Genomic DNA, 10371 nt, shown 5'->3' with positions numbered 1-10371 from the left:
AACAGAGAGAAAAGAGCCTATCTTTGCCACAAGATCTACATTTTTACTATGTTTGGTCTGTATTTTCTATGCCTGCTACCAGCCAGCAGAGCTTCAACATGTGCTTTGTGTCTTAGATGAATAAAATAAATTAATTTCCAAAATATACTTCTCACACTAGTTATCTACCTAAACAAGGGAAAGCAATAAAGGATAGACCTCTGTGGTAACTGGTGGCATCTCAGAGTCACAGTTTGCAGGTCAGCATTACCACAGGTACATGCTTGAGAAAACTAAACCCAGATTGAGCATTCCTTAAAGTAATAGTGAAATTCCAGTGGCTGCATTGAAGATCAAATCTCTGGTAGAGGAAGGTAAAATATTCTGAGCAATTTGGGAGCTGAACACCTAGAAAATAATGTCAAAGGTTCTTTAAGTTGCTTTTTTTTTAATAAGGAATAAGAAAAAGATCAGCAGCTTAAACAGCTAAAGTCTAAAAGTATAAAAATGGTAGACGCAGTAACTGAGAAACCCTGCTATACTCCATAAACTATAACATTTTCAGTACAAATCAAAAGGAAAAACAAACCAATTGCCATTTGTTTTACATCATAAAGCAGTTTAACTTCTCCCTCAAACAGCTGCAGCCAAAATAAGAGTCACATAGTGCATATTTCTATGTATCGGACAGGCTCCAGGCTCATCTTGTGGATTCTGCCTCAAGCTGGACATGTAGGAAAACTTCTCTCCAAATCTTCCCTAATTTTGATGAATTTGTCAAGGACAATTCACAAATAGAAATCTGTCAGACACTTGTTTCTTTTCAAATTAGTCACTCCACTCCTTTCCAATAAATCCTTATGGCCCACTCCTTTAAGAACATATTGTGGTTTTTAAAACATAGCCATTAGCAAATCGTAGCTGTGGCACCATCAAAGCATTACCAAGTCCAAGAGTGCTGCCCCATCCCATTCTTCTCCATGAAGAATAAAGCGTCCTCATGCTTGATGCCTCTGTTCTTTCCCATCCTCTCTCTCTTTAAAGTTTCTTTCACCACCAGATTGGCATTGGCGGACAGCCAAGCAGCCAGCACTTTAGCTAGAGAACTGCTATGCTGATATGACTGTATCTTAGAAGTGTCACACAACAAGTCCAACAAGTTATTTTTCTTCCTATTTTAATACCTTTTGCAGAGGGCCCCAGCCACAAAGTACATCTCCCATTATTTTTGGTAGTGTTTTGGTTTCTTTTCATCACAGCTCTTTTCTGTGCAAACTTCTGCTGACAACTTCCTGTTTGAAATGCTTTAACCCTGATGATATTTTTGAGGCTGAGAGATGCCTTTATAAATGGTTTTACATTATACCTGCTTTAGGTATATAGGCTGCCCCAGGAGCCCAAGTTCAGAAAGTCACGGTTGGATTGGTTAATACAATTTTTAATGAGCACTGATGTGACATGCTACTCAGATCAAAGTGCAAAGAGCCATTATTTGTCACTGCTTCCCATTACAGCATATTCTGAACAGGGGCACAGTAATGAAACAAGTGGGACTGGCTGAATTAAAAAATAAAAAATCCGTGCATCACTCTGAAAAAGACCCATATCCTTAAAACAACAGAAAATTAAAAAGACAAGTAAATGACAAAATACAGACTGTTGTTTTTGGCAAGCTGTCCTGTGTCTGAACCCATTGGGTATTGATTTCATTTTATTTCATTACCACATCTGAAGCTGCACTGATAGTAAATCACACGTGACGCCTAATTTACCAAGTTGGCCAATGGAGCAGTAAAGTCACTGCTCTTTCCTCTTATGAAAAGCTGTTAGTGATGCTGCCAGGGGAGGCTGTCACTTCTCAAGGGAGAAACCATGAGCTTTTGGGATAATTGATTTTGGGGATAAACTACTTTTTGCAAGCAATTCTGAGCATCACCTTTCTGTGCTGCTCAATCTGGGGATGGTAAAGCAGCTTGTGTCTCCTTTCAGATGTTGCTGCTTTCATACAATTACACTTCAAAACTGCTAGTCCCTCATTACCGCTCATGGCAATGCTGGCCTACCTTTTACATTCAGGTAAATAGCAGGTGACTTACATTAGGAGCCTCCCCACATGCCATATTACCTATATCCCTGCCAAACATGTGAGACTCTTCAAGCTGGCTTCTTCGACCAGGCAGGACCCCTTCATTATGATCTAGTGCACATGGCCAAAATGTCAACCCCCTTTCCCACATACGCTGCCTTTCACTTCTCCTTTTATCACCTATGTGCACACCCAGCATTATCTCACTGAGCACCCTGGCAGGAAAAGTCTCTTAGGAGAGGCAAGCATCACACACAGATCTGAAGTACATCACAGGTACTACAAGCATTGGAAATACAGGTGCTTGCACTGTATTCAGGCAAACACTTTTACCTCCTCACTGGATGTGCTTCTCTTACTGAACCTACAGGTGAAAAAAAATTACCTGGGTGTCTCTGCTGCTGTAGGATTGTTACAAGTGGTAAAATCAGAATTTTCTCCTGGATTAGTCCTGAAAGTGGCTTTTTTCAAATGCACTGCATCTAACAGCGTGAATCACCACCCTTCACATGCATGCATGACAAACACCTCTGTGGCAACTACAGGAATGGGTTGAAGATGAGCAAGCAATATTGGGTAAGGGTATTTTTACAGCCTTACCCAGTGCTACTTGCTCATGTTCATATACACCTGTTTCTTGGTTTTCTCTGTGCACCTCTCACCAGGTCACTGCGAGGATATCTGACCACTACAGGCTTGTGCAGATCGCCACCAAGTGCTCTGGAAACCACCCTTTCAGGATTGGAAAACATTTGTGTGAAGGCACAAGCATAATCCTGAGAATCCAAGACACTGGAGCTCTAATTCTGACTCACCACTTACTTGTTTCTGTCTCTGTTTCCTCCCTATGTATGTGAGGAAGGTTAAATTTATTCTTCCTTCTCAAGGGAGTTGGAAGGAATCATCATTGTGTGTATTTCTTTTTAACCATGCAGCGATTCAACACTTCAGCTTTGTTAAGCTGTTCAAAGCTCAGCTATGTTGATTTTCTCAACACTTCCTCCAATTTGTACACATTTTTAGTCATGAGGCCTTCCACCTGAGCCCAGGAGTCCAAGCACACACTAGAAAACATGATGTCCAGAGGACACCACAGGCAAAAGCCTTGCGCTTAAATTGAGGCATGAGTCACTCACATGTACAACGTGAAGTCCACGCGTGTTTGCATGATCAGGTCCTAAGACAAGACTAAAAAGCAAAACTAATCAATACCAGACACGCGAAGAAGCGTTCAGGAGAGTGCAGCACCGAAGAGGGAACCTTGGCGTTTACTTTTATCTTCTAAAACGCCTGACTGAGGTGGAAACCATAACCACACCGAGGTTTCTTTTCGAGGCAAGGACGCACTCCAGCTTTCCTCCTCCCCAGCTCACGGCCTCAGCGGCGAGCACCTGCCCACAGGGCAGCGCGATTCGGGCACCCGCATTTCCAGCCCTGCTCGGGAGCTGTCCCCGCACCTGAGGACGGCTCCATGGCCCCGCACGCCCTCAAACACCTCCTCCACCCCCTCTGGCACATCCTCCCCGCCGCCCCATCTCACCACACGGCCTTCCCCCACTATCAAGCCCCCGCGGGGTCCCATTCCTTCCCCGTGGGAGCGGTGCCCGGCGGGACCGCCCCCCTCCCCGCCCCGGGAGGAGTCCCAACCTCCCGACCCCTCCTCCTCCTCCTGCTGGAAGGGGAAATATGAAGCGGAGCTGCCGCTGCGCTGCGTGGAGACGGCGAGGGAGGCAGTGGCGGTGGAGGGGGTATCCTCGGCACCGAGCGGTGGCTGAGCCGGAGCGCTGTTGGAGCGGTGCGCAGGGCGGGAGCCTTAAGGAGCGGGAGCGGCGGTCCCCGGCCCCGGAGGGTGCCCGGCGGTGCGGGCCCCGCCAGCCGCCTGCCCCCCAGCGCCGGGCCGTGGGCTGCCCGCGGCGGCGCTGAGGCGCGGGCGGCGCGGCGGGAAGCGGCATCTGGGGCGAAGGAGCTGGGAAGGGTCGCGGCGCGGCGGGGAGATGTCCGCCCTGTACGGGATCCTGATGAGATACCTGTTCCCAGCCCTGCTGCTGCACGGTGAGTGCGGGCCGGAGCCCGGGGACTACGCGCTGTGCGCCCGGAGAACCGGCCGAGTTGCGGGAGGCAGAGGGTCGCGGATGTGTGCTCTCGCCCGACGTGGCTGCGGGAGCTGGGTCCCGTTTGCTCGGGAGGAGGAAAGGTCTCTATGGATGCCGAAGCGGCCAGAGACCGGTTCGTTCTCCCTGCTCCCCTTCGTTGTCGGTACCTCTTCGCACATCGTGGGGGTGCGGCGCGGAGCGACACCCAGCCGGGGTGGGGGAAATCACGCAGGAAGCGCCCCGCTCCGCAGTTTGGGTCGGAGGAGTTACGTTGCACTCTTGTAGCTGCTTGGACGGAGCAGCTGGTCCGGGCACCTCACACAGAGATGTTTTACCCACCTCCGGCGACGGGCTGCTCTGACGAAGGCCGGGGAGCCTGGGCGAGACATCCCGCGGGACCCGCGTTTCACCTGCGGGAGGGGAAGAGGGGTTTGCCATGGAGGTGTTAGCTGGGAAGCCTTTGGCGCAGGGTATGCCGGCACCGGGTCGTGTACCCAACTACAAACGTTTTGCTGAAGAGCACAGAGATTCTGGGTGTCATTATGCCCAGTCCTGCTGTGACTTTCAGCTTAGCCCTAGGCTGACATTTCACTGAAACTCCACAGTAGGCAAAATTTTAGTGAGAAAGGCCAGCGTGTTTGAACTTAAACTTACAAGTTCTGCTTGTAAATCTGTATTTAGGCACTCTACACAGATAACCCATCTTTCCAGAAAGCCAGTGCCCCTCGAGAACTTCTGAAAAGGAGGCTATTTAATGAGCTGCTTAGATATGCCTAACATTTGGCAGCCAGATTTGAAAACTCTGGGCACGACATTGTTCTGAAAGTGTGTCAGTCTACTCAGTTACAGCATCATTTCGAAGAGTGTTCCTGATTCTGAAGCACTTTGTAGCATCCAGCCTTCTTCAGTTAAATTTCTTAGGACCTCAAGCTAACTCATAAACCTCTTTTTTTAATAACTGTTACAATGCGAGTGACCTACATGGATTCAGTGTGAGATCTGTGAGCTGGGGAAAGGATTTCAGAGCAATTCCTGGGGTTGGTTTTGTGGAGCAGGGATTGTCTCTCCCTGTGTTTGTACAAGTGCTAAGCATACAGATGGTATTTAATAAATAATAAAGAGCATGGGCTTCTGATTGTGTATTTTGTTTTGAGAAAGAAAGAGCAGGAGACCCTGTGTCCCCAGGAGGTGGTTTTATACCGGTCTCACAGCTCAGCCGTGAAATCCGGAGAGCACAGAAACGTGTGTAGCTGAGCCAGACCTGCCAGGACGCCAGAGGTGTTCTTTAAAACTCTGTGATCTGAGATGTAAAAGTCGAAATGGGAGGTTTGAAGTTAGAGGGTAAGGAGAGGAGGTGTAATTACAGGGTTGGACTCCCCAGCTCATCTGCTTGGAATTACAGAGCAGAGCTGAACCCTGGCTGGAGCAGGAAACAAATCAGGGCCAGTGATCAGATCAAAACAGCAGCTGCCAAAAGAGGATGAAGGAGGAAAATCATCTATTTCTTCCATCTGCAGTTGCATTTCACCAAATAACATAAACTTAAGTTCATGTAGAAAGAACTCGGCACCTTGTGTATAAAGACAAGCAGCTCAGTTTGGATCCGAGCTTCCAACGGTGGGAAACTACTGCCCTCTTACAAACTTGAAAATGACATCAGTGGCATATAATGCATTGAAATCTAGCTTGTCTAAATGTATTTACCCCGTTAGCTTTAACTTGGCCTAGAGCTTTTCCCTTTGTGCTATGGAGTCACTAGGAACATACTTCTATTCATACTCCTAGTCAGTGGCTAGCCTGAATATGTAAGAATAACCAGCAGTCCCAGGGGATCACAGTGTTAAGCCTCTTTACAGCACACAATGTTTTCTTTTGCGTTTCTATTGCACATGGCAATATAAGGGTTAAAAGTGAGCGAGTGTGTGTGGGTGGTTGAGGATTTTTACGGCTTAAAGCTTTATAACACAAGTTAAAATGTCCTGTAAGGCTAAAGCTTCAGCTTTTATTATGTGGAGAAATGCCTACTTTAGCATCACTGAATTGAAATTTGGAAAAACTTGTCTTCAGTAATCAAAATAAAACCTGTACAGTGTCAAAAAAAAAAGAAAAAAAGGGTTTGCAGCTGGAAGTTGTCCATTATCACTGTTTTCTTTGCTTAAACAAAAAGCCACAGAAGTTTCAGATGTCAAATGCTAAGATCATTCAGCTCCAGAAAAAGTGATTAATAGAGGCTATGGTCAAGTGGATTCAAAACAAATTTGGCTAATTTCACTTGTAAATGTAAATTTTTTACAAATACAGATGCTCAGAAGAAACTTTAGGGTATTTCTGATTACATTACTGTTAGAGTAATGAATTGGAAACTTTAAAACAGTTTGTTGATAATGGAAATAGTACGAATAAAGATAATAAAGACAGGACTGCTAGGCTTTTCAGAGAAAAACTGTTTATGCTTTAAAAGTTCTCTGGCAATATTGCTTAAATTAGTTACATGAGTGCTTTATTTCAAAATCCGTTCAGGACAATAGTAAGTAAAAGTATTGGAAGATATTTATATCTGTTAACCATAAAATGGGCAAATATTCTGCTTCATGCTAGAGGCATATGTGGTCTGTTCCCTTAGAAAATACTGCATTTGGAAATTTGGAAGACAATAAAAAGAGGGGAGGACACATTGCTTAGTGTAAGTCTTCTGGAGTTTGCAGGGAGAGTTAGAAGATGGACTCAATCTTATTCACAATTGTGTCAGTGTACATTTAATTTCACTCATCTCTGTCATTCGACTGTGGGCTAAGTGTGGTACCATATAGGTTTCATGGATAGTGAGGGCGATTTTTGCTCTCTACGTGACATCCGTATGAGGTAGGCTGACAAGCAATGAGGCCCAAAACTAGCCTCAACCATGCTGAAGGCAAATATTTTCAGCTATTCAAGGCAAGGCTAGTACTTTATTACTGATGGGATTATACACAGGAAGATCGTTTACAGTTGTCTTTATGCAGACACAAATCCCATCTGTGCTGGGGGCTATTCCACCTGAATAAATGCCAGTGCCAAGGTGTGGGTGGAGGACAGGGCAGAGGTCTTCAGGCTGTGCAGCAGATGTCTCTGACAGAGAGCAGATGTTTCCTCCAAAGAGGGCAAGACCAAACTACCGCCAATATTGAACTGTGCTTAGAGCCCAGTGCTGCACCCGTTCATGCCAGTGGCAGAGTTCCTAGTGCCCTGAAGGGAGGTGGGTTTTAACCCTTTGGGGTGTCATAAGGAAGCCCATGCTCCAGGCAATGGCATTTCACCCTCCACATGTAGCAGTAGTCATCCCAATTAGGAGACAAACTTCAATTTAGCAGAGGTTATGGCTGTGTAGCTGCTTGGCTTTTAGTTCTTTGACCTCTTCCAAGATGGGTCACTAAGTAAAGACTGAGCTGTAAGTTAGCAGAGAACCTCAATGGTGGGCCTGTCAGCCTTAGAGGAGATACTTTTTAGCTGTTCCATCTAAATATACTTTAGATCTCTCTTCAGGATCTTCAGCACTCTGAAACATTGGAGTCTCCTTGAAAGCTGTACCTGTAAACTCTGTATGTCCAAGAAAAGCAACAGGTACATGTGAAAGGAAATCATTGTCCCGTCTGCTTCCATGGCCATAAAACTTAGCTTTCCTTTCCCGACCCTTTTGTTTGCAATAGCTAATTTAGGTTCCAGTCCTGCGAGAACTCTTTGAAGTTTCAAGTGCAGGGAAAACACTGGTAAACACAGACTGAGGCTTGGAAACAGGACATGATATTCTCCATAGCAATTATGTAAATTTGTGCTGAAGCTAAAAGCCTGTCACAGGCATTATCTAACGCTGTCCCACATCAGGACAGAGAGTAATCCAAATATCTATTTATTTAATTGTGCAGGGCAGCTGCCCAGATAAGGAAAACTATAAACTTAATCCAGCCAGTTATTCATTATCTGTTGCAAGGATTTTTAAGTTTCAAACAAGTTCTAACTTGAAGAGTTTGCTGCAGAAATAAAGCACGAATGTTAAAATGTTTCTATCAGAGATGAAGCCATCACATAGTTTGAACTTGTACTATCACTTGAGCTTGTTTTAATTTGTAATAAAATTGTGTGCTTCTGGATTTACATTGCCACAAGTGAAAGAAAACATGAAGTGGTTTCTGCTGAGCAATCCTAATCTAAATAAAAGGTTTGAACCCCATTTTCAGGTAACATTTATTCTCCCATTTAGCAAAGGGTGAACCTGCTGATCACCTAACAGCTTGGAGTCTGGTTTGAAGCACTACACTTGGACATGGTGGAAGTCATGGTTTACATTCTGGTAGAGCTGTTCATTAAACTGATTAAGCAGTTTATTTGCATTATACTTTTGCAATCTGTCATAAAACAGAATTTGGCCAGGAAGTTTAGGCAGGAACTAAAAGAATTTGTGTTCAAGCACAACTCTACTTATCATTATCCGTGTTGCAATTGTACATTATTTGCATACTATTTTTCAGAAAACCAAAACATTTATTCCAACATCTTGCAGTTTTTTGCAGAAATGTTGGCAGAGATCTTTGTCATAGCCGGTTTTGAAACATGTTTTAGGTAACGGGCTGCCAACAGATTGCCCTTTCAAGATTGTTATTTCACTCCCAGCTATGTGCAGAAATCTTTGACGAATTTGAAAGTAACCTATCTTCCCTTAACAATTATTTTTATCTCGAATGGTTGTTCCCACATCAGATACAGGTTTATAGGTGAATTCCCACATCAGATACAGGTTTATAGGTGAATTCCCACATCAGATACAGGTTTATAGGTGAACCTGAGAGCCTGAATATCTTATCTGATGTAGTGCGTGCTCCTATCCATGTCTTACCGGAGTGGCAGCTGTGCAGACCGCCACTTTCCCACTCAGATGGATGTTGCATCTGCCCCTGTAAAGTGTGATCTGTGAGGTTCTGGGCTGGGATCCCCTGCTAGCCATAGCACCCCTTTTACTGTTTTCAATTCGTTTGGTTCTAAAGCTGTGATCTACACTGCTAGGGCTTGATTATGAAAGAGAAGCTGGATATCAACTCATCAGAAAAAGCATTTCTTTTGCTTTGTTTTTCTAGCGGGCATTTCTGATGGATTCTGGAGTTTTCCTTTGGGGCTTGCTTCTTTACGTAAACTGCCAACATGTGGTGGGTGATACAATCTTATGACCTCTGGTCGTGGTGTAGCTAAAGTGAAAGCCAACCAGAGGCTTCACAGAGTTTGAGCCTTGTACAAAGGTTGTTTTTTGTTTGAAGTCTGCCACACTTTTCAGTAGTAACGTGGTGGATTTTTTGTATTTTTTTTTCTTAACAAGTGGGTAAGATTCCTTAATAACACACAAAAATTTGAAAGGCAGTCAGCTGGAGAGACCCGAGTTACTCCGCTGAGCCTGAGATACTTACATGGCGTGTTATGGAGGTACTGAAACCTACCATCTGTCTGTGCTGTAGAGAATAGAAGACTTGGAACTCTTTGAATGAAAGTAGTGGCTCCAACTATGTTGTAACTGCATCTAGGCTCCAAAGCGGGTTTTAAAAGAGCCATGAAATTCTTTTCCCAGTTTCATGAAAGCACATTTTAACCTTGAGCCTTCCGAATTTAACATGGCCAAATGGATCTTTTAGAATTAGAGGCATCATCCCTGCAAGACCTCAGTTTTGCAGAACACCTCACTGTGCACTGCCAAGGATGGAGCGGGGGGACACTGCACTGTCCTTGAGCACCCACTGCTAGGAAAAGCACAGGGAGACAGTGTTCAATTTACTGACGTGTGTGGGAAGTGTATCAACAGTCTTGGTATTTGATCTTCAGATGGTATAAGAGGAAGTTTTGGCTCCTTTGTATGGTAGTTATATGTACATTAATACATCAGTAAATTCAAAAGCATTGAAATGATTACTTGGTAAGAAAGAAGTCTGAGCTAAATTATTTCTTTGCCCCAGCAACACAAATGTAGGTAAAGGTTCCATTGCTGTCTTTTAATTTTATGCCATAATTCATATTCTGATATTCATGTCCTATTTGTTCATGTTGCCTAGTAGGTATATATTTTCTACATCCCTTTTTCTGTCAGCAGCCTTCCTTATGTTCTCATGCCTGTCTTGATTACCTGAACTTGTTCTTGTCTTCATTTGTCTCGGATGGATAGAGTCCCAAACAAATACCGTCTTCACAGGTACTGAT

At 44.5% G+C, this 10371-nt stretch overlaps 1 protein-coding gene across 1 annotated transcript in view; it reads left to right on the top strand.

Moving 5' to 3' along the window:
• The first annotated feature begins 3959 nt into the window (after window positions 1-3959).
• APCDD1 (APC down-regulated 1) overlaps window positions 3960-10371 on the top strand; it is a 28075-nt gene continuing 21663 nt past the window's right edge. Inside the window, exon 1 of the mRNA XM_061448805.1 lies at window positions 3960-4117. Coding sequence (XP_061304789.1) covers window positions 4060-4117 — 58 coding nt within the window. The 5' untranslated portion in view covers window positions 3960-4059. The remainder of the gene's footprint in view (window positions 4118-10371) is intronic.

The sequence above is a fragment of the Pezoporus flaviventris genome, unplaced genomic scaffold (genome assembly GCF_033815535.1).
Source record: "Pezoporus flaviventris isolate CSIRO_AGI_PZ_B2104156 unplaced genomic scaffold, CSIRO_AGI_Pfla_v1 ptg000007l, whole genome shotgun sequence".
Taxonomy (NCBI): domain Eukaryota; kingdom Metazoa; phylum Chordata; class Aves; order Psittaciformes; family Psittacidae; genus Pezoporus; species Pezoporus flaviventris.
This window is presented reverse-complemented; position numbering and strand designations above follow the sequence as displayed.